Here is a 23,119-nt window from a genome sequence, read left to right as displayed (position 1 = left end):
TTCCCAGTGTGTAGCTGCCACCTGGTGGAGCAGATGACTTGGAAGGAGTTGGGTGTAGACACTAGTGATGATGGTAACTCCCAGTGAGTGAGCACCTGGACTGGTGGCTCTACCTTCGTCAGTTCATTTGAATCCTTTTCCACATCCCCACGAGACGGGTACGATTCTGATTTCACGGATTCCAAGGTGCTAAATAATAGGACCGAGTTTCTGTAGCTGGTTTGAAGCAGAACCAGGATGCAAAGTTGTGTCTATGTGAGTCCACGCCAGTGCCTTTAACTGCTCCTTGCACTGAGTGTGGGCCAGGGGTGCGCTCTACCAGACTCAGCAGCCCCCCTGCTGGCCCAGGTGCCATCCGTGATTGCTCTAGAGAGACCTGGGGGCTGCCTTGGGTGCAGTTTCTGTTCTAACACTGAGCCACAGAATATGGTGACTTCTTTTCCCTCTGGTGTCTCATTTGCTCATTTGATTCCCAGAGAGTCAGAGAATTCTGTTAGTTTAGTGCTGAGAAAAGCACCCCCATCAGGTGTGGTGTGTATATTGAAGGAGGACGGGAATGGGGACCCCAGTGGAGCCTGCCCAGCTGTGCAGACTCTGCCTTTGGGTCTCAGGTGGTAGGAGATGGGTCATGATGGTTTCAACCAGGGGCGGAGGTCTTAGTCCCTGGGGCATTCCTGGGCCCTCATGCACAGGCTTGGAAAAAGATCCCTAGAGGAAGCAGTAGCTGTGTTGCTTCAGGCTGGTTTATTAGCTTGCTTTTCCACACTGGCTCAGGTTCAGGGGCAGGAGGCCTTTCACAGGGAGTCTTAAAACCAAATGAGCATTGCCAGTGAAAGGCTGTGCTGCCGCCCGGGGAAAGTGCCTTATGGCTAAGCCCAGAGCCGGCTGGGGGCAAGACAGGGTGATCTGAGGACCCGCCTCCCTGAAGAGGGAAAGGGCGTGACCCACCCTGGGCCTGCAGTTTCTCCAGTGGAGTCGTTCTGGAGACTGGGAGAGGATGGGCCCTAGGGGTGAGGGACGAGGGAGGGTGACTGTTGGAAGGCAGAAGGAAGTGACAGTGGTCCCTCTGCACAGCAGTGACAGAGGCATCGAGCCCAGGAGGCATTCACACACCCTGGCTCTGCAGGACCTCCAGGATGGCACGGAGAATGGCCGCGGCTGCCACTGCCCCGGGGTCTGGCTGATCCAGCCGCGCAGAGCTGATGTAACTGGCTCTTCCGGCTCCAGCTTCCATATCCTTGGTGGCCTCGGCTGCAGCTTCTGCACTCTGAGGGGTGGGGGTGTGGGAGCAGGTTCAAGGACGAGCCCCTAGGCCTCCTTCCTGCCATAGATGCTGGACCCTCCTGTTCCAGCTCTGCCAGCACCCACTGTAGTGTCACCAGTGTGGAGAAGTCACCTCCCACCTGTCTCTAGCAGAGCAAGGGGCCACCACTTACTGAGGGCCTGCTATGTCCCAGACACTGCTGGGGTACTACCTATCTCTCCAGCCTCACCAGGACCCTCTGAGACAGGCACTCGGCCCCATTTCTGGAGGAGGAAACGAGGTACAGGAAGGATAGTAACTTGATAGCTCAAGGTCACATGGAGATGGGAGCCTGGTGGCTCCAAGCCTGTCTCCCCGGGTGGCTGGGCCCAGCCTCACTCACCTTGACCGCTTTGGTCAGGATTTGGAACAGATCAGCCCCTGGGCTCTTCCAGGCTTGGAGCTCCTGTCCTGCTGCCCACAGCGAATCCAGCTGGACAAGGGGAGGGAGAGGGGGCTGAGCACAGGCCCTGCCACTGAGGCTGGCCTGCAGGGCTTCCACATGTAAAAGGAAGAAGGGCTGAGCTGAATACACACCATGGTCCTGTCCCCTGGGGCAGCCTTTCCGTACCTGGCAGGGGAAGAGAAAGATGAAGCTCACTGTAGGGAATCACTCTGGGGGTGGGGACAGGGCCTGGCTGAGAGCAGGTGACATCAACCGCCTCCCCCGGCCCACCCCTGTCTAAGGCACAGGGCTCTGGCTCACTTCTGCATGGCCTCCAGGCCGGCATCCATGGCAGCAGACCAGGCTGGAAGGTCGGTCTTGGCCTTGAGTGGCTGGGCCGCCGCAGTCAGGAAGAGGCCATAGAGCTGGCGAGGACCAGAATGCTTAGCACGTGGGCTGGCCTGGGCCGCAGCCAAGCCAGGACCCCTCCACGGCAGCCCTCTGGCCCCAGGGGCTGCGAGCACTCACCGCCCCAGATGAGCCCCCCATCTTCTCCAGTAGCAGGAGGGACAATTTGGAGAGCAGCTGGGCAGGGCTGGCAGGGGGTGGACCCTCCTTCAGCCACCCCTGGATCGCTGCAGGCAGAGAGAGATGGTGAGGAATTCAGAGACCCTCCACCCCATCCACGTGGACCCCAACCAAGTACCCAGGCCTCACTGCCAGGCAGGAGGAACCAACAGGAAGAGATGCCCAAGGCTCCCCTTTCTACATCCCACGTGCCGTCTGCAGAGGGGTGGGAAACAGTGACGGGCCCTCAGCAGTCACCTAGCAGGCGAGGTCTGCCCTGGCACCTGCACCTGACATCCCATACCTTGCTTCCCTGCTCCATTTTTTCCCCTGAGCCCTTTCCACTACTACCCTGTATGTTTTTCTGATTTACTTTGTTTGTGGTTTGTCTCCCCACCAGAACATAAGCCACAAGAGCAGTGATTTTTATCTGCTTTGCTCACTACTGTATCCAGAGAGTCGAGAGCAGTGCCTGGCCCTGTGGTAGGCGCTAAATAAGTTTTTCTTGGCTGAATGATGCTGGATAATTAAGAGCTTTTCACTCACTAGGTTTGGTGACGGACCCTGCTTGTCAGAATAAAAGCTGGCAACCCATGTCAGCCCTCCAAATGTTTTTGAAATTGTTCTGGTTCATGAAATGCCAACCAATGTGCCACACCAGCCCCTCTCCTGATCCCAGAGGGTCCTGGCACTGACCTCTGGCCGCGCGGCTGTGGGTGGTGCCACAGTCCCCGTCGCCGGCAGCACGATCCAGGGCATTCAGATGTTCCTCCAGGCCCAGGAGGGCGGCGCACACCCGCTCCAGCACAAGTGCCATCTGCTTTGAGGCTAAGCCTGGAGAAGGAGGACAGTGGGGGAAGAGGCCCGCCTGGCCCGAACTTGACCAGTGTGGGAGCTGTGGGTATCAGGGCTCGCATATACCCCACTGCACACCCTGCCCCCTTCAGGGATCAAGCCAAAGCCCTGGGCCGCCCTCCCCAACAGCAGGGCCTGGTACCTCCTGCAGCAGTGGACTCAGGGACCTCCAGGGGCTCCGTGGGGGCTGCCCGGCTCCGCTTCCGCCCAGTCACGGGGACCTTGGCCACGTTAGGCCAGGCTGATGCGGAGGTTTCAGCATCTAGGGACAGCAGGATGACTCTCTTAGAAAGGGGTCGGCTGGCCAGGGATCAAGTGGGGCCTGGACCCCTCACCTGGTGGTCTGATTCCTTCCACCTCAACAAGCAAGTACTGAGTGCCTACTGTGTACTTAGTATTTGCCAGAGGGAGGCCAGAGGGAAAGGGGGGCGGTTCCTGCGGAGGATCCTAATACCAACTCCTCTACTGACACCTGAGAACTAGAGAAGCCAGAAAGAGCCTCTCCACAGGTTCCTGATTGTCGTGGTCAGCCCTGATGGGGTCTCTCCAAGTCCCCCTGGTTCCTTCCAGCTACAAGGAGCCCTGGCTCGGATGACCTCAGCTTCCGGGTCTCACCTATCAGCTTCAGAAGGGGCTCATCCACCAGCAGAAGGGTGAGAGAAATGCCAGGCATCTCCAGGGCTGACATGAAGGTGCCCACCAGGGCACGGGCAATCTTCACCCCGCGGCCCTCTGCAATACAAGAGCAGGGAGGCCTGTGAGGGACGGAGGGAAGGCTGGGCACTGCCCCCCAGGGCATCAGAGAAAGCAGCAGAATGAGAGGAAAACAAGGACTTGGGAAGCTGGGCCTGAGGTCAGCAGGGAGATGGCCAGACTTCCTCAGGACATCTCGCAACAATGCCCCGAACTACCACCTTCCCTGGCCGTGTCCCTTGTATAGGGACAATTGAGTAATACAGGTCTCATTACTGAGTTCTTACCAGGTGCCAAGCACTGTGCTAAGTGTGTTATGTGCATTGAATCTCATTTAATCCTTGCAACAACCCTGTAAGGCAGGTACTATTATTACCTCCCTTTACACACAAGAAAACAGATGCTCAAGGCATCCAGCAATTAGGTGACAGAGTGACCATCTAAGCCTGGCTCCTCTGACTGCACAGCCCACGCTCTGGGCCATCACAAGATCCTATTTCAGCTGCCTGTCTTATGTGCAGCTTCAAAGCGCTGGAGGGAAGACGCTCCAGGGGTTGGGAGGTCCCCTTCCAGCGTGCGGCTCACCCAGAGAGCGGACAGCAGCGTCAGCTATGATGCCCACTTCCAGGAATGACAGGCCACCCAGGTTGTTGACCATCAGCACCACTGAGGAGCCTGTGGGCAGACACGACAGCCCTGGTGAGACTCTCTGGGACCCCTGCCCAGAAGAGGAGACAGGGCTGGGAGACAGACAGCAGGACAGCCCCTCACCAGACTGCACAGGCACGTGGGACGCGTTGGAGGGGTTCGTCATGTGGTCGAGCATGAGCGCCACAATCTCGTCGGCGGCTGCCATCTGTCAGAGGGGACCAGGAGTGAGCTCTGCCAGGGGCCTTGGCCTTGGACCAGGTTGGGCCAGAGAGTCACCTACCTTTATCCGGCGCACGCCAGCTTCTCCGTGGATCCCTGTGGATAGACACGGTCACTGCTGACCCACTCGGGGCCTGGGGATTCACTCGTCGCGTTTTTATCAAGGATTTACTAAGGGCTCGGCATAGGCTACGTGCTGTGTATGTGGGGAGGGGGTGGAAATGGGCAGAATAATGAAAGACACACCAAGCTTATGGCCTGGTGGTGGAGATAACAGAACTTTACTTAACTTTCAACTAGTTAAGTGGCTTTAATAGAGGCAGTCACAGCAAGGCCACAAGAGGCCTCTGCCCACCACTCTGGAAACATCGGGGAGGAAGAGGGACAGCTTTGCAGCTGGAGTGGCCGCTGAAAGGGGCTGTGTTTCGGTAGGGGCAGGGTGACCCGGGAATGGTGTGAGCCAAGGCAAGGAGGTGGGGGGGGCCCTGGGTGGATGGCAAAGCAGGTAGAAATCAGGCAGCTTGGGCCAGAAGGGCCTCGAGTACCCACTTAAACACACTAAGACCACCTAGGTGACAGCTCCGGGCGAGCAGAGGGGACCAAGGGAAAACAGGTGGGCAGAACCCAAGGGACAGGCATGGCTGGGATGGGGTGGCTGTTGCTTACCCAAGCCCAGCTCCAGCTCATCGGCTGAGAGCTCAAAGGTGGGTCTGGAGCCAGGCACGCTGCAGGAGGACAAGCTCACTCCCAGGGTTCCTATGAGAAATGAGGTATGAAAAGGATGACTGCTCTGCTCCTGGCAGCAGGCAAGCAGCAGCGAGGCCTCGGGAGCCCTGCCCAGAGGCAGCCTCTTCTTGGAGACAAGCTGCCAGACTCTTCATCCAGTGATGAAAGAGAAGCTCAGCTCCGGGACGCAAGGGTACCAGTGCCTAGGACATCCCTGGGAGACCTTCCCTCAGCCCCTGGGGAATAACCCATCCATGCCGCAGCTCCTGGTCCCAAGTCGGCCCCCACTTCCCTCCTTCCCACGTCCCAGTCCCTGGGCCACACTCACCCATGGCCTTGGCGACTGCGCTCACCCGCTTTGTGATCTCCTCCAGCCCCACACCTGCCTCAGCCAGGGCACCCGCCACCTGCACCCACACAGAGAGGAGCCCCGAGGGGGAAAGAGTGACTGTAGCACTTGGGGGTGGAAGACCATACCCCCCCACATTGACAATGCACCTGGCAGGAATCTTCAAGAATCCCAGTCTGTTGGAGCCAAAAGGGACTTTACAAATGGAGAGATAGGCCCAGAGAGGGGAGATGACTCGTTCAGTGTCACACAACCCCCTGTGGCCAGTTTCTTGATTCCTGGCGTAGAGTTCTTTCTCCACGGCATGTACACCATGGCTCACTTGACTCGCCCACCCACCCACTTTTTCCTAGCATCTAGTATGTGCTGGAAGGAAACAAAGTGACTAAGTCACAGTCCCTCCCTTGAAGGAACTCTCAGTCTGGGGAGGGCTGGGGAAGCAGACCCACACAAATTGAATGTTTAATGCGAGGTGGTAAATGCAATGATGGAGTTCATGGTAGGATGTTATGGGAGCACTGAGGAGGGGCTCCTAGCCAGCTGGGCACAGTGGGAGGGAAAACTTCCCAGATGGGGAGATGTCAGCACTGGGCCCCTATGGAATAGCAGGAGTTGGCCAGGCCAAAGGGGGCTGGACAGGGAAGGACTCTCAAGGCCAAAGACAGAGCATCACCAAGGCCCCCGAGGTGAGCCACAGCCCGCATGCAGGGAACTGTGTTCAAGGAGCAGAAGAGGATGATGGGGAAGATGGGAGATGAACCTGGAAAGTCAGGGAGGAGGGGCAAGAGTGTGGAGGGCACCTGACCAAGGAGCCTGGGTTGACTCTAGGACCCCAAAAGGGCTTTTGGCAGGAGAACAAGTTGGTCAGATAAACAACTGCAAAAGACACCTGGGGTGGTGTGGGGAGCAGACTGGAGGCGGGCAGGAAGCAGGCAGGGGAGCGCAGTGAGGAGGCGGCTGCAGCCCCCTGGGCCCGGAGCGGATGAGCACTGAACCAAGGCTGGGACAGGAAGGGCAGGCGGAGGTGTGCATCTGGGCATTTGGGAGCAGGACCACCACGTCAGGGCAGCTGGCTGGGTGGGGCAAGGGGAGGGAAGGGATGGGAGAAAGCCTGGATTCTGGGCTTAGACAGTGGGGGAAGGTGGGGCCTTCCTGGATCAGGGAGCACCGGGGAAGGAGGGGCTTCCAGTGGTGGGCTGGCTGGAAAGGTCCAGCCACCAGTGCTGCCAGAGAGAGCAGGCTGGGAGGGGCGGGCCAGTCTATGTCTGTGTCCTGGTGGGAATCTCACCTTGTGTATGAGCACTGTGCCGCAGAGCCCCCGCCTGCCTGCCTTCTTCAGGACGGTGAAGGCGCTGTCGTCCCCGATGACCACCATCTCCACAGGGATGCCCTCAGCCTGGGCCTGCTCCCGGGCCAGGCCGAAGTTGAGCCGATCCCCCGTGTAGTTCTTCACGATGAGGAGAGTCCCCACTGCAGGAGCAGCCGGCAGGGCCCCGTCAGTGCCTGCCCTCCACACAGCAGCCCCTCCTGCATGCCAGGCTTACCTGTGCCCGCCTGGGCCACTGCCCTGATGGCCGCCAAGATGCTGCCCACTGCCGGGGAGGTGAACACTGCTCCCGCGATGACCCCTGTCAGCATCCCCTTTCCTATGAAACCTGGAGACAGAGGGGGAGGGGCGGGGAGAGGATGCTGGGTGGGGACCTGTGCCTGGGCTTCCTGGTTTGGCGAGCCCTACTGTGCACTTGGCACTGGAAGAGCACCTGAGTCGCTCTCCGGAGATCTTCACTCAGGAGCCATCTCCTTGGAGAGGCCTTCCTTGACCCCCCCAACTGAAGCACTCAGCCACCCCATCCCCAGTGGCTCGCTGTTCCTTTACCCTGCTCTCTCGTCTCCACTGCCTCACTTCCATGACTGGGATGCTCTCATTCACTTCTGTGTTTCCCTGGTTACCGTTTGTCTCCTCAAAGGAGAAGGAAGCTTCAGGAGGGCAGGTACCTTGTCTGTCTGGTTCCCTGCCGCCTCCCAAGTGCCCAGCCCAGGGCCAGGCACATAGTGGGGGCTCACTAATGTTTGCTGAATGGATGGATGGATGGATTTGCTGAAGGGAGACATGAAAGGGACAAAGGATGAAAATCCTGGTCCCTGCCCCCGGGGAGCTCTCAGGGCGAGCCCACATGTCTGGCACCGAATAGGGAACAATCCAGGACTGTCCATGTTGCATGTGAAAGTACAGGGTGGAAATTCAGCAGAGGGAGATTGCTCTAGGCTGGAAGAATCAGGATGGCTTCCTGGATGGGGGGAAGGGTCAGCTGGGCCTGGAAGGCCAGGAAGATGCACAGAATCACTGACTCTCAGAACTGGAAGGGCCAGAGAGACAAATCTGGCTCAACCTCATGCTTTTATAGATGTAGAGGCTGAGGCCCAGAGAGAGGCCGTGACTGGCCCCAGATCTCAGCCTGAGGGAGCGGGAGAGCGGGAACCAGGACCCAGTGGGGCTCTGTCCTCAACCTCCTACCAGCACTGAGGGTCTCCCAGGGGTCCCCGTCCACTCTTCCCAGCACCCACCCCCTGCCTCTAGGCCGGAGTACTCACCAGCGTGGGCAGGCTCATGGCCGGAGCCCCCACCTGACAGCAATGCCACCCGGCCCTTGAGGCTGTCCAGGTCAGAACGGAGGGCCACGCGGTGGCCCTGCAGGAGCTGCAGGTTGGGGTCACAGGCCACCAGGCCAGCAAGGGCATCATCGGCACAGCCTGCCACGGAGTTCAGCAGCTTCTTGGAGGTCTGCAGGAGAAGAGTGAGGAGGATGTTCCAGGTGTGGTTGGTGGGGACATCCCCATCCTGCCCATCCACATTGCTATGGCCAAGACCCCTCGCCCACACCCACCCAGGAACTCCAGGGACACAGCAGTTGGAGCAGGAACTCTAGGGGTACACAGAATTGGGCGTGATTTAATCAGGTGGATGTTTCTATGAGTTCTCTTCTTAATTTGTGACTTTTTATTCAGTGCTTAATTTATGAAGTGTTTTGGACTATGGCTTAAATTTGTCCTGAGAAATGGCTTCAATACAAAGAAAATGGGGGAACTGAAGCCCTGAACATAAAAAGATTTAATAAAGTTGGGGCCCAACAGCCTTCTTCTGCCAAAGGAGGAGACGCTCCTGTGCCAGGGGGAAGGGGCCAGAAGGGCCCCACACCCATCTGCTGTTCCAGCTGGGCCTTTGGTGCTGGGCAAACAGCACTTCCTGAGCCTCCAGGCCTTCCAGGCCCAGAGCTGGGCACTGCGTGTAAAGAGAGAACAGAATGCTGGTCCTGCCTTCCTTGGAAATGCAGAGATCGTTTCCACAAGACGAATGCACATGCGCCACGGGGGCACAGAGGAGGGGACCTCAGCCTCCTTAGTGCATCCTGGAAGTCCTTGTGAAGGATAGATAGAAGTTAGGTAAGTGAGAGGGAGTGAGGGGCATGGTCGGGGGTGGTTGGGGAGAGGGAGGAATTCCAGGCAGAGGAAGATTATATGCCCAGGTCTAGAGCTATGAAATAGCATGGTGGCCAGGCCAGGGAACAAGTGAGAACGACGTGAGTGATCAGGGACCAGCAAGGAGAGGTGGGCAGCGCCTCACAAGCAGAAGGAGGAACCTGGCCATGGGGAACCTCAGGTGCCAGGGTCATGGACAGGATGGCCTGAGAGCTACGGTCACGGGGACTTGGGCTCAAATCCCAAGTCTGCCTCCTACCAGCCGTGAGAACTCAGGGAAGACAGCTCGCTGTTCTGAGCTTCAAGTTTTTCTCTGCAAAATGGGGATTTAATAGACTAGAGTAGATGCTTGTTATATAGTAAAAGTTGAATGAAAGCAAGCTGCTCTCTTCTTAAACAGGCTCTGAAAAGCTGGACTAGCTGAATGAAGTTTGGGGTGTGCTCCAGCCTTTGTCCCAGAGAGACTGAGACTGGGGCCCAATGGGGACCCAGAGGGCTGGGCTCCCAGCGCCGCCTGGTGGCCCAGGGGCAGCCTGCAGCTGAGTCACTTTCCTGAGACTCCTTCCCCAAGCCTGCAGGCACCCTGTTCCTTTGTGCAAACTTTGCCCTTCCTTGGGTTTGGCAAGGGCCAGAGCCCAGCCACCTGCTTCAGGACAAGGAGAACAGCGCAGGTCAGAAGAGAGGGAGCAGAATAAGACTGCCTCTGTTTCCCCAAGCAGTGACTGGGAGGCAGGCACAGGTCTAAATGCTTTTGAGCACATCTCGTTAATCTTCCCAACAACCCTATGGAGGAAAGATAAACCTGGTGAGGAAACTGAGGCACAGTTAAATAACTGCCTAAAGTGACACAGCCAGCGAGTGTCCAGGTCTGCCTGGCTCCAAAGCTGGTTCCATTTGGCCATATGCTGGTCTCCCCAGGGGCTGAAGGAGGGCTGGGGGTGGCAGAGGACTTGCCCTAAGAAGTACCCCGGCTCGTGCCCTCAGAGCCCACCAGGGACTGGAATATGCAATGAAGTCATGAGTTGGTCTCAAATTCAAGCCCAGCCTCTAGCACCACCATCCTCCAAGAACGTGCCCCCTCACCATCCCTGACAGTCTGTTGCGTCTGGGATTTGCAACTATTTCCAAACCAGAGCCAGAGGTTTCCCAGTGGCCAAGGGGATGGAAAAGGAAAGGAAGTCGAATACGCGCTGTGCAAGGACTCTAGCCTGATCAACATCTCACAGCCACTTGGTGGCAGCCCTTAATCTGCTTCATATTTCAGATGAGGAAAAAGAGGCTCAGAGAGGTCAAGTCTTCTCTAAAAGGTCACACAGCTGGTCAGCGGCAGGCTGAAATTTGAACCCAGGTCTGCCCAAGTCCTGCTTTGGTTCAGATCAGTTCTAGAGTGGGCCTGGAGCAATGCCCAGGGGCATGCCGAGCCTACTGTGGTACAGATGCCACCTCTGGGACAGCCCACACATGCCCCATGCTCAGGAAACAGGCACCAGGTCCTTCTTCATGGCTCCTTCTGTCACTGATACAGTGTTGATTACAGTAGGTAACTGTTAATGTTCTAATCTGAATGCATGACCCAGACCAGGGGTAGATGGGCCCTGGAGGGACACCGAGGCTGCAGCCCAGGCCTGGCTGGGACCAGCTGGGAAATGGAGAGAAGCAGAGATCGGCCTCTGAGAGAGAGGATGACCCTCTCTCTTAACCTCTCTGAACCTCAGGAGGCAGCAGCATCTCTTGGTCAGGGTGCAAGGAACTCTGGCATACCCAGGGCTGGCACCCCAATGCTCCAAGACCACAGTACCCTTCCCCTGCCCTGGCCCTTGTGGGACTCACCATGGTGGGAGGCTCTGAAGCAAGCTGAGTTCACACCTTTGCACTGAGCTGCCGGAGGACGGGCACTCCTGTGGGTGCTTCCCAGGTCTGGGCACAGTGAAGGTGGCAGCGAAACCTGCAGGAGGAGTAACAGTACAAGCTGCTGAAGGCACTTGCAGCCTACTGACACAGTCACGCTTCCAGGGCCCTTGTAATCAGGGAGCTGCCCCAGACTTTGATCCAAGTCCAAACTCTAGTACGTGGGCTGGGGATGGAGAAGAGTGTGGGGCTGACCAAGGGTCACGCCTTCACTTGGCTGTCAGAAGACAGATCGATCCATGTCAGCCACAGGGCTGCCTTTATGCCCAGGAGCAGCACCCACCTTATCACCAGGGGGCAAAGTTACTCAGAGTCTCTTTTCATGGGCATCATATGCAGTGAATAAGCACACTCGCTCTTGGTGTTGGCACCACACCAGGAGGGAGGCAGCTGAGTCTGTGACCCCATCTTCTGGGAAACTGACTCAGAGAGCTCTAGTGACTTGTCCAAGATCATAATGGTAAGAGCTAGGACTCAAACCCACATCTCATCTTTCCAGAAAGCCCATGTTCTTCCTACTGATAATTCACTGCTTCCAAAGGCAGGCAGAGAGTCCCTGGTGTGGGAAGTGACACACGTAATCCACTGTGACATTTGAACTCCCCTCAATTCATCAGAGGTGTCTTGGGCTCATTGTGTCTGCAATGGAAAGAATCCACACCATCTCTGCACCTACCTCTGCCTCTGCCTTACTAGGGAAACCAATTCCCCTGAGCCTCAACTTCCTCATCTGTAAAATGGGGGCTGCCTTCTCCGAGGCATTCAGCAGGTGCTCCCAGCCACGTGGTTCTCCTCCCACTCCCTGCACAGCCTGTCTGCCGTGGAGTGGCCTGGAAGGTGCAGGACTAACTGACTGCTTTCCTGGGTTGCTAAGTTCTCAGTGGGGAAATTCTTTCGTGTTTGAGATCAGAATTTGTACAGCCATCAGGGCACGAATAACGCTGGGCAAGTGGCCTGGAGGGCCCTTCGAAGTCTGAAGAATAAAACACAAAGGGGAGAAGTGAGCGTCCTGGCGCCCCCCCAGGTGAGGCGGGCTGTTCGGTCATCCTAGGAGGAGGTGAGGGTACCGGCGAGGTCTGGAGGAACTGGAGGGCTCCGGGGAGGGAGGAATGGATCCTGGCTCTAGTCCGGGAGATGCACAAATTGCTGTCACCTCCCTCCCCTCTCTAGGCCTCTGCCGTCCTTCCGTTTTCCAAAAGGGGAACAGCCCCGAGGGCTCCCGGTGCAACAGAACGAGGAGCGGACCGGGTCCGGGAAACGAGGAGGGGCGCGCACGCGAGCGAGGGTCGGCACGCCTCCCCCACCCACCCATGCCCGCATCAGCCACCTCGCGAGCCGCCGCAGCTTCCCGAGGACCCCCGACGGCACGCCCTCATCCGGGTACCCCGGGCTCGGGCGGCAAGAGGCGGGGCCTCCTTTGGTTGGCCGCCTCGGGCGCCGTGAGTCCTCCGAGAGGCCAGGTGAGGCCGTCCCGTGATGCCCCGCGCCCCGGCCGCTCTGGCCTGCAACGTGTCTCTGGGGCGGAGGCAGCGGCGGTGGAGTTCGCGGCGGGCGGGTGGGGGCCGCCAGTCTCTCCAGTCGTGTCTGTCTCTCTGTGGCAGCGCTCGAGTCCCGACGGGCCGCCTCAGGTCTCGACATGTCGTACAACTACGTGGTAACGGCACAGAAGCCCACTGCCGTGAACGGCTGCGTGACCGGTGAGACCGCCCGCGCAGGGGCCCCCGGCGAGGGCGGGAGTTAGGGGGGACCGAGGCCTAGGGAGGCCGGCGGCCCGGGGGGCGGCCGGGCGGAATCGGGCCCGGGGGATGGAAGGCGCTGGCGGCCCAGGAAGCGCCCCCAGCGCACGACTCAGCATGCGCCTTTGGGGCAGTGCACGCCGCGTTTGAGGGTCCCCTTTCATCCGGGGAGGTCACTTGGCCTCGAGGACAGGGACGGGCCCAGTGGGACAGAGGGCGAAGGGTGAGTTGATTATGCAGTGTTGCTTGGGCCCCCAGATTGGCCTCGTGGGGGTCAGGGGAAGGGGTGGTGGTGATGGGGACTTTGGGGTCAGAATTTTCATGCAGGGGAGCCTGGGGGGCGCAGGAGGTGGAGGGATGTGAAGAATGTCCGCGCTCCCCCGAAGGAGTCCAGTCCTCTTTGCCTGGGGCTGTTGTTTACACAACGGAACTGCTGGAGAGAGGGTTTGGATGGCCCAGCCCAGTGCTGGGTTTGCCTTGTTGACTGTGCAAGAATTGTTAAGGGCACAGACGTCCAGAACCCCGGAATAACCATCTTGAACCCCGTTCTCAGCAGAATGTGAAGACCTGAAACTTGTGTGTTTACATAAATCCTAATCACGATTCCTAAACGAAACTCTGTTGTTCTGGAGAGTTGGAGGCGGTGAAAGAGTGTGGACCGCCCGCGGGGGTATTGGTAGACTGCTGGGGGGGCAAGAGGTGTGGATGAAACTGTTTTAGTGCAAAGCTCGGAGAATTTTCTTCTTTTGAGCCCGTCTGTTTGGTGAAGATTTTGTGAGAATTTACATAAGGGCGGAATAGAGATGAATGCTTTCTCTAGCACCTCTTAATCGGAGCTTAAGTCTACCACTGCAATAGAAAAAGTAAAATTTGAGGGCGCAGAGCCATCTGAAGGGTTTTCACAGTCATTGTCAGTTGAAGGACGTGCTGCTCTTAGGCCCAGTCCAGTTTTGTTAGTCTGATGAGGGAAGTAGCTTTCTTGAGTGGATGAAGCAAGACTGATGCGCTGGGTTTGGCAAGAAGGGAGTGAGTGGAGGGAACCAGGGAAGTACGTGGAGTAGATGAGAATTCTGCAGCTGTTATGTAGACGTGACGGGGTTATTTAGATGCTGCTCTGGCTTCAGAAGTGAGAGGATGTGTTCTTTCAGGACACTTTACTTCAGCTGAAGACCTGAACCTGTTGATTGCCAAAAACACGAGGTTAGAGATCTATGTGGTCACCGCCGAGGGGCTTCGGCCCGTCAAAGAGGTGGGCATGTATGGGAAGATTGCTGTCATGGAGCTTTTCCGGCCCAAGGTAAGTAAGTGCTCAGGGTTGGGCCCGGTGACAGGAACGGTTGTTGATGATTTTGCGTTGTTTTGGGATGGGTGGAATAAGGCTTAGGAGAGAAACTCTTCTTCTTTTGAATGGCAGCTTTCAATTTTTATTTTTCTTGAACAAGCTTCCTGGAAATAGAAAGAGAGGTAAATTATGGGAAAATTGATCAAGGTGACTTCTTTAGAAGGGGAAATTAAAGCAGTTTGAAATGTGGGTCATCATAGGGATTCAGAGAGTAGGTCCTAGAGTAGGGCAGTCCTGGCCTCATTCTTAACCTTTCAGAGCCTTATTTCCCATCTGCAAAATGGGGATACCAGTAATAACCCAATAACCCAGTATAACCCAATCCCCTGGGTCATTGTGAAGACTAAATGATTTAATAACACAGAACCTATTATATAGCAAGCATTCACTGTTATGTTAACAATTGTCATATTATTATCATCATCATTACTGTAGTTCAAGTGTTATCATCCAGAAAGCCACTACATTGTCTCATTATATCTTAACAGAATCTGACAAGAAAGCATTGGGTTCCAAATTTTAATTATAACCCTTCGAACAAAGTAGTTTTTGGGGTCTGTGCTAATAAGTAACTAAGACTTTGTCGATCTATTTTAACTTCCATTGTCGTTCACATTTTTTTCTCTCTTTCTCCAAATACTTGGAGAGGATTAGAGAAGGCATTACATTCATCTTCCAGAATATGAATGGAATGATTGAGATTAGCTTGAGATGGAAATAGATGAGGACATAGTATGCAGAGCAGAGAGATGGAGATTGAGAAAGTGAGGACTGGTGTTTACCAGCTTCAGTTCTGGCCTTTAGTACATACCCTGAGGGCGTGTGTGTACCTAATGTGTGTTTCACCCTCACCCTGGATTTTCTCTTCAGGGAGAAAAGAAAGTTCTTAAAGAATTGAGCATGCTTAAAGAACAATGTTTAAAGACTGGGCAGGTATTCTTGTTTTAAAAGAATGTGTTCTGAAAGCCTAATATTGGTTTCCAGGGGGAGAGCAAAGACCTCCTGTTTATCCTGACAGCTAAGTACAATGCCTGCATCCTGGAGTATAAGCAGAGTGGCGAGAGCATTGACATCATAACGCGAGCCCATGGCAATGTCCAGGTGAGGTCGCTGCTTCAGGCTGATGACAGTTTTCCAGGTAGAGCTGACGTGATTTGATGAAGAAAATCAAAGTGCGGGGGGCAGCTCTTTATAGGATCAGAGAAACAAGGAGAAAACACTATGGCTTTGAGCTTTTATGAAGAAAGGACTTCTGTAGTTTACTCAGAGTCCAAGGGACAGGGTAATAATTCATTGAGACTTAGTGTTTGCAAAAAGGCATGCACTGATATTTGGGCTCCCTGGTATGTTAAGTAGATGCCAACTAGTTTTAACTACCACCCCTAAAATCTTCCTGGTAAAGGGGTGCCCGGTGTCCTCTGTTACGCTGGGTGTGGAGGTTCTTCCCTAACCCCCGTTTTGCTTCTCAGGACCGTATCGGCCGCCCTTCAGAGACTGGCATTATTGGCATCATTGACCCTGAGTGCCGGATGATTGGCCTGCGACTCTATGATGGCCTTTTCAAGGTTATTCCCCTAGACCGAGACAATAAAGAGCTCAAGGCCTTTAACATCCGCCTGGAGGAGTTGCATGTCATCGACGTCAAGTTTCTATATGGTTGCCAAGCACCTACCATCTGCTTTGTCTACCAGGTACTAGAGCAGGAGGAGAGAGGGAGAAGCTGTGTGGTTTGGCATAGTAGGAGTCGATTTTTGCTAATCAGAATGTCTGGATTTTGTCGTAGGGTAGGCAGAAGTGTTTAATGTATTTGTCTTGAAATGTCTTGAACGATCTAATTAATATGGGTCAGATTTTGGTTGTGTCTTGAGTGCAGTAGTACTTATTGTGGAGGCAGGAAGCTCTCTGGGGTTTGTGGAGGTTTTAATCCTGAGATTACACTCTGGTTGTGGGCCTTGGAGATTTCATAGGGTGACCCAGTTTATACTTTGTCTTAGTCTCTTACTGGCATGCTAGGGGATTATTAAAACTTAGCTATAGAGAAATGATCTGGACATTGCTTTTACAAGCAAAGAGAAAATGTTTTCGTGATGTCTTATCTCTGTCTTCTAAGAAGAGGTTTATGTTTTGTCCAGTGCTCACTTTGTGGTGACTTGCTGGCTCCTGACTTCTATTTTAGTCTGTGCCTAAAACTTCAGCAGAGCTGATCCTGGGCAGCTGTTCTCTGCGCCAGATCTGTTAAGGGGGGCAGGGTGCAGAACACCAGGCTAACATACCCGTGTCTTGGTAAAATCTCAGCCTTTTAACAAAGGGCCATATAGCATGAGGTCATTTCACTTGCCTGTGGTTGAATAAATGACGGAAGGAAACATAGTCCAAGTCCATGTACTGTGTGTGGCACATAAACGCTTTGGTAGCTGTGTTAAGTATTGGAAATACTGATGCATTTTTGTATATTTCTTAGTGTCACCATAAGTGCTATAGATGTGAGGTGAGTTGAAATAAAGTTCAATTGAATAAGGTTGAAACTACTTGAGGAGGTTTTGTTTGATCTTGTTTCCAGGACATTAACTATCAGAGCTGAAATATAAAGTTAGGATTTCCCTCCCTGCTTCAGTTTTGTAAAGATCAGGTCATTAAAACATTCATGTTGGTTATTCACGCCTGACCCTGTCTGTTTCCAGCCTCAGGGTGGCCAGTTGTGAACAATCTTCATTTCTGAATGCTTGTCTCTGACCCCAAATCCAAACCCAACTCGAACCTTTTTGTGAAGTTGAGTCTTACTGTAATCATTGATGGGGAAATCTTTTCCTCAACTAAAAGTTACCTTATGTCTTGTTTTGTGCTAAACATTCAGTTTGACAAATATTTACCACGTGAAAGGTCGTCATGGTAAGTGCTTCAGGATCTGTGACAGTGATTAAGATATGGTGCCTGCCCTGAAAACATGTTGTTGAATTCCTTCCATAAGTTCTTAGGCTCTGGTATGGCCTTTGTTGAGGTCATCCTCCACTGGCCGAATGTAGCCTTCTCCCTACCCGTGCTCTGTTAGTCTCTTCAAGGTGACTGTGACAGCTCCAGGGCTGATGTGAGTCATGATTCAGGAAGAGGAGGGGAAGATGATGTTGACAGTGGCAGGACTGGAGGTTTTAACTAACTTTAGAGGAGCAATATGTTCTTTTTTTTTTTTTTTAGGAAGATTAGTCCTGAGCTAACATCTGCCGCCAATCCTCCTCTTTTTGCTGAGGAAGACTGGCCCTGAGCTAACATCTGTGCCCATCTTCCTCTACTTTATATGTGGGACGCCTACCACAGCATGGCGTGCCAAGCGGTGCCATGTCTGCACCCGGGATCCGAACCGGCGAACCCCGGGCTGCCAAAGCAGAATGTGCACACGTAACTGCTGCGCCATCAGGCCAATCCCTAGAGGAGCAGTACGTTCTGTTGTCTGCCATCCGGAAAGGCTATCAGAATGCTTTTAACAGTTCTATCAAACAAACTTTTTAACTATCTTAGATATATTTAGCTTCTCAATGTGTTTGTTTCTTCTCTTTAGCTATTTTGTAAGTTCCTTGAGGCCAGGGAATATTGAATATACATTCCATATATGTATATACACACACACACAGACGCAAGTATACATATGTAGATTGTGTCTCTTATAGTGGCAGTACAGTGTGACAGATTTGTTTTTCTAATTCTTAAACCTTTCTTGGTTTGTTGGATTGTTAGAAACAGTAGGTCTTGGTGCAGTCTGCCCAATCACAGGCTCAGCTGGGGGCTGTGAGCATACTGATGGGTGAGGATGGGAAGGCCGACGTGACAGCCTGTCAGATGCTGGGTGATGGCGGCCTGTTTATTTCAGGGCCCCTCTCCAGCCCAAGGTTCACCCTTCCTAAGGGCTAATCATTCCACCTTTCCGCACCTAGGACCCTCAGGGGCGGCACGTAAAAACCTACGAGGTGTCTCTCCGAGAGAAGGAATTCAATAAGGGCCCTTGGAAACAGGAAAATGTAGAAGCTGAAGCTTCCATGGTGATCGCAGGTTGGTTGGGGGTCAGGTCTGGGCCAGTTCCCTGCTGTTCTTTCTTCACCTTGTCTGCCCCCTCATTTCAGAGTCCAGGTGCTCCATGTGCATTGTTCAGTACTCCCTCATGTCCCCTCTCTCCAAATGTACTTTCTTTTGCTTTTTCCATTTCTGTCTTTGGGATTGTCTGTTTTTTATTCCCCCCAAAAAGTATAGCTTTCGTCTATTTGGGGTAAAGGGGTTAACTACAAGGTTACCCCCTGAGAGTGATTTGCAGAATGGCTTATGGAAATTAGCCTCATTATTTTATTGTTGGGCATAACATTTGAAAACTGAAAAGGACCGATAGAGCTTATCTAATCTGATGCCTGTATTCCCTCGAAGAGAATGCGGGGCCTGAGGGACTTGCCCATGCCTGTACCTTATTGACAGAGCCTGGGCTGGAATCCAGGCCTCTGCTCCTTGGCCTCTGTTTTTCCCTCAACACTGTGTTGTGTGGCTCACCTTCTAGAGAAGTTTTAAAACTCTTAAATGCAAATTGGCCCTTCTAAATGCTGGCCCTGATGATGGGGGAAATTAAGCTAAGGAACAAGGAAAAAAGTAAAAGTTTTAGTTAGAAAGGATTAGAAGTTGAGAGAGAAAATTGAAAGAATGCGTGTGGAAGAACGCTGCAAAGACTCCCCACCCCTAGGAACTCAGAAATACCAAGAGTGACCATAAAAATATTACAGGGTTAGACAATAGCTAGATAAAATTTCTGAGACGACATTCTCAGAAAAAGGCTATCATGTCCCTGGACTTTGATGTCTTTTTAAAAATAGTGATTATCTTAAAGTTTGCCTCAGAGTTACCTGGATCAGTGCCTTTGCTGCCTCAGAGTTTGGCAGGTCCAGAGTGCTGACTGTTCTGCTGCTGCTCTTTCTCCTGCAGTCCCAGAGCCCTTTGGAGGCGCCATCATCATTGGACAGGAGTCAATCACCTACCACAACGGTGACAAATACCTGGCGATTGCCCCTCCTATCATCAAGGTGAGCAGCATTCTTTTCCTTTTTTCTTCCCTTGTGCTTTCCCTGCTCCCCCCTTTCTCCTCATTTGTGAAAAGGAGATTTGCAGATGTCTGTCACATTATTCACTATATATGTAAGATGATGTGTGATCATTGGGAGTAGAAGAGAGATTGGCCTGGTTTTGCTTACAGGAGAGCTTGCTTGCCAACTAAGAGAAATAATCAAAATAGGTTTACCCTTTGCATTAACAGGGGCGACTTTAAGAAGGGAAAAATTTGTAAATTCTTTTGAATGTAATGTTTTAGGGTTCAAGTCACATAAACTAGTGAAAAATTATATAGACTTAAAATAATTAGTCATAAAAATTCTAAGCATTAAAATTTCATGTCTTAAAAATTACATTTTAAAAGCTTTATTTTATTTTCTTTTTAAGAATAAATAACAAAATCCGTGGTAGCATTAGTAGTGGGAGGTAATTAGGGTAGTGAGGATAAGTAACAAAATCTGTGATAACGTTCATAGTCCAATGAATACTTACAGCTGCCTCCTATTCTATGTATTTCTGTTTTCCAGTAGAATAATATGTGAATAAACATTTGAGGTATATTGAGCTCCTCAGAAAGTTGTTTCCAAAATAAAAATGTTCCCGTTTTCAACCATACATGTATTGTTGTTTGAGTTCCTTGCTTGTGAAATGGCAGCGTTTGGTAAAGGGAGTGGTCAGCTAGGGTTTGCTCCTTGGTTGTGAAAGACACTTAATCTCGAATGACTGTGTCCTTCCTCTTGGCAGCAAAGCACGATTGTGTGTCACAATCGCGTGGACCCCAATGGTTCCCGCTATCTCCTGGGAGACATGGAAGGACGGCTCTTCATGCTGCTTTTGGAGAAGGAGGAACAGATGGATGGCACCGTCACCCTCAAGGACCTGCGTGTGGAACTCCTTGGAGAGGTAGGACTTGCCTCTACTCTGCTGTGTTCTCTTAGGGGCCTAGTGACCCCAGATGTGTGGTCCCACACTGTGACTGGGAATTATGTTACTTAACACCCAGCAACAAATGGTCAGTCCTGCTGTGGGTGTTGGTTTTTGAGTGAGTAGATGTTGGAGAATCTCACAGGCAGGTGGGCACTGCCTCAAGCATAAAAAGAAAGAGAAACAAAAAGGATATAGTCTAGAAATAAAGAGTTATGCTGATACTCAGTTCTGGGAGGAGGTTCCCAAAAAAGTCGTGTTAAGAATTATGCAGTAGGGGCTGGCCCCATGACCGAGTGGTTAAGTTCACTCACTCTGCTTCGGCGGCCCAGGGTTTCGCTGGTTCGGATCCTGGGCACGGACATGGCACCACTCATCAGGCCATGCTGAGGTGGCCTCCCAGACAGCACAACTAGAGGCACTCACAGCTAGAATACACAGCTATGTACTGGAGCTTTGGGGAGAGGAAGAAAAAAAAGAAGATTGGCAACAGATGTTTACTCAGACGCCAGTCTTTAAAAAAAAATTATGCAGCAAATTTTAGAGGTTTCTAATTATTTGGAGTCGACTGGAGCTGTTGGGATTAAAATGATCATTTGGAGCAGGCACCTGCAAGATAAAGTGTAGCTTTTCCTGCCTGTAGGGATGTGATAAATGGAGAGTCACAGACTTCAGAGATTTAAGAACATTTGTTGAGTGTGACCTGGGGATTTCAAGTGGAGAATTGTTTTATAAGTCATGGCTGCACTTGTGAGTTTTCTCAGCAGATGTCTGAGAAGTGGTAAGACAGTGTCTGGATCCCACGTGGAGTCCATTCTGATGTCTTTCATGCCCTTGACTTCTAGACCTCTATTGCTGAGTGCTTGACGTACCTCGATAATGGTGTTGTGTTTGTCGGGTCTCGCCTTGGTGACTCCCAGCTTGTGAAGGTGAGGAGACATTTTCTCTTTTTAGATTTTTCTCTGTCTTCACTGCTTCTTCAAGTTTTTCCTGTTTAATGCTGCTCAGAAATTTCTTCAGTTCATCCATGTTCTTACTGTCTAGCTTTCTAGTAGGTTGATTTAGCATTCTATGCTGACCAGCTTTTTGTCCTAAAGGTTTAGTCAGCAAATGTGCCAGCAAGATGCTAGGCATTGTGGGTACAGTGATGAACAAGATGCAGATCCTACCTTCAAATAGGTCGTAGTCTAATATGCAGGATCCCTTCTAGAGTATGAACATTTTAGACCTCTGCAAAAAATGCATGTAAACGTTGTACATTAATTTCCAAACTGCTTCTCTGAAATCCGTCCATGAGACTCTAGATTAGAAATCCCAGGCTGGTTTGTGGATCTCCAGTAGGACAACCATGTTCTTTAGTCAACAGTCCCCTTCTAGAAGCATCCAGTGGAGCATAAGAAGAGCAGATCTAGTAGGATTGGGAGTTTCTTTTGGATGATAACCACCTCTTTAGGGTGGGTCTGTTAGGAGCCTTCCAGGACTAACATTGTTTCTCTTCTTAGCTCAATGTTGACAGCAATGAACAAGGCTCCTATGTAGTGGCCATGGAAACCTTTACCAATTTAGGACCCATTGTGGACATGTGTGTGGTGGACCTGGAGAGGCAAGGGCAGGGACAGGTAAGGGGGTCATCCTGGAAATGAGTGGTTGGTATGTCCATGAAACTGTGTCCTCCTAGGCTTGCTCATCCAGAGGGGAGTGTGCACTGCAGGTAGCTTTGAGGAGCCCCCACTACCCCAGTGATGCAGGGATAACTGCCTTTTACTGAGTGCCTGTCCTGGTCTGTCAGGTGGTTTGTGTGCATTATCTGTAGTCACACGAGCACCTGTTAGACGGGTCCTTGGCCATTTCAGAAGTGAGGAGATTTAGGGCTGAGAACAATTAAATAACTTGTCTAAGGTCACATAACTACGGGATGGCTGGCGTGCCTGACTCCAGATGCTGTGCTCTTCTAGCAAACTGGGTTCCCCGGATGGAGGCAAGCTTGCTAGCAGCAGTGGTAGGAGCTTTTCGCTTCTTGACGAGAGTGTCCTGTCTGCTCGGTAAATTTGAGAGACTTTGGAGACCAGCTTCTGCTAAGTCTGCATCCGCAAACCCAGCTCCACAGTGAGGGTCCTTGGATTTAGGTAGAGCTTGATTGCTTTCTGGGCGTCAGTGTGATGGCCCCAGGCTCTAGAGGGTGTTAATTAGAAACCTTTTCTCTCCTTGCAGCTGGTCACTTGCTCTGGGGCTTTCAAGGAAGGTTCTTTGCGCATCATCCGGAATGGAATTGGAATCCACGAGCATGCCAGCATTGACTTACCAGGCATCAAAGGTAGCCTTTTGGTGGACTTTAGGATGCAGGTCTTATTTGTGACCTCGGCCTTTGGCCCTGTTGCATGTTGTGAAGGCGCTTCGGTGGGAGCTTGAGGAAAGTAGATGAAATGAAGAGTGAAAAAAGTCATAATGACAAATAAGTGGTAGAAGCTTAAATATATTTAAAACTATCAAAGTAAACTTAAAAAAAAGAGAATACTATTGACCAAAATTGGATAATAAAGTAGAAGAACGGGGGAGGAAAAGATTATAAGTTAAATTTAATGTTTATATGAAGGAATCAGTTGAATCCCTAAAGAAAAATGAGACTGAGAATATCATATACAGGTAACTTCTAAAACAACAATATAAATCTTCCTAAATTTCGAGAGAACTGTAATAATCGAAAAGATCAAAGAAAGACTACATAGTGAAAGACTTTGACAATATGTAAACAGTAAATATAACCACAAATAATATGACGGAACTGATATCAAACATCCATGTGAGTATCTGTATCTGATGTATCAGATATCTGATCAGTAAATATAAATGGGCTAACCACCCTTACAGTAAGAGAAAGATGATCAAATTGGATCATAAAGCAAAACCA

At 52.1% G+C, this 23,119-nt stretch overlaps 2 protein-coding genes across 2 annotated transcripts in view; one reads left to right on the top strand and one right to left on the bottom strand.

The window, feature by feature from the left end:
• Positions 1–725: 725 nt before the first annotated feature.
• TKFC (triokinase and FMN cyclase) lies at positions 726–12,546 on the bottom strand. Its single transcript, XM_005598219.4, has 18 exons — positions 12,461–12,546; positions 11,056–11,170; positions 8,341–8,530; positions 7,293–7,403; positions 7,037–7,218; positions 5,728–5,806; positions 5,340–5,429; positions 4,735–4,769; positions 4,575–4,659; positions 4,389–4,478; positions 3,726–3,842; positions 3,253–3,372; positions 2,952–3,089; positions 2,217–2,323; positions 2,010–2,113; positions 1,841–1,874; positions 1,647–1,736; positions 726–1,267 (listed from the first exon to the last, which is right to left on the bottom strand). The coding sequence occupies exons 2-18, from the start codon at positions 11,056–11,058 to the stop codon at positions 1,106–1,108; spliced, it is 1,737 nt and encodes a 578-aa protein (XP_005598276.2). The 5' UTR covers positions 11,059–11,170; positions 12,461–12,546; the 3' UTR covers positions 726–1,105.
• A 55-nt stretch (positions 12,547–12,601) lies between these two features.
• DDB1 (damage specific DNA binding protein 1) overlaps positions 12,602–23,119 on the top strand; it is a 28,924-nt gene continuing 18,406 nt past the window's right edge. The window contains exons 1-10 of the mRNA XM_001502022.7: positions 12,602–12,830; positions 14,018–14,166; positions 15,196–15,312; positions 15,681–15,902; positions 18,138–18,252; positions 19,165–19,262; positions 20,032–20,190; positions 21,057–21,140; positions 21,714–21,830; positions 22,423–22,525. Of these exons, the coding sequence (XP_001502072.1) occupies positions 12,770–12,830; positions 14,018–14,166; positions 15,196–15,312; positions 15,681–15,902; positions 18,138–18,252; positions 19,165–19,262; positions 20,032–20,190; positions 21,057–21,140; positions 21,714–21,830; positions 22,423–22,525 (1,225 nt within the window). The 5' untranslated portion in view covers positions 12,602–12,769. The remainder of the gene's footprint in view (positions 12,831–14,017; positions 14,167–15,195; positions 15,313–15,680; positions 15,903–18,137; positions 18,253–19,164; positions 19,263–20,031; positions 20,191–21,056; positions 21,141–21,713; positions 21,831–22,422; positions 22,526–23,119) is intronic.

This window comes from Equus caballus, chromosome 12, assembly GCF_041296265.1.
Source record: "Equus caballus isolate H_3958 breed thoroughbred chromosome 12, TB-T2T, whole genome shotgun sequence".
NCBI classification, from domain to species: Eukaryota; Metazoa; Chordata; class Mammalia; order Perissodactyla; family Equidae; genus Equus; species Equus caballus.
Note: the sequence above shows the minus strand (reverse complement) of the source record. Positions and strands in the feature narration are given on the sequence as shown.

Excerpts from the sequence above, each read along its gene's own strand:
- TKFC (XM_005598219.4), bottom strand. Across the intron at positions 4,770-5,339 it reads TGAGCTGGAGCTGGGCTTGG|GGATCCACGGAGAAGCTGGC; the intron begins GTAAGCAACAGC and ends GTCTATCCACAG. Across the intron at positions 2,114-2,216 it reads TGGGGGGCTCATCTGGGGCG|CTCTATGGCCTCTTCCTGAC; the intron begins GTGAGTGCTCGC and ends GGTCCTCGCCAG.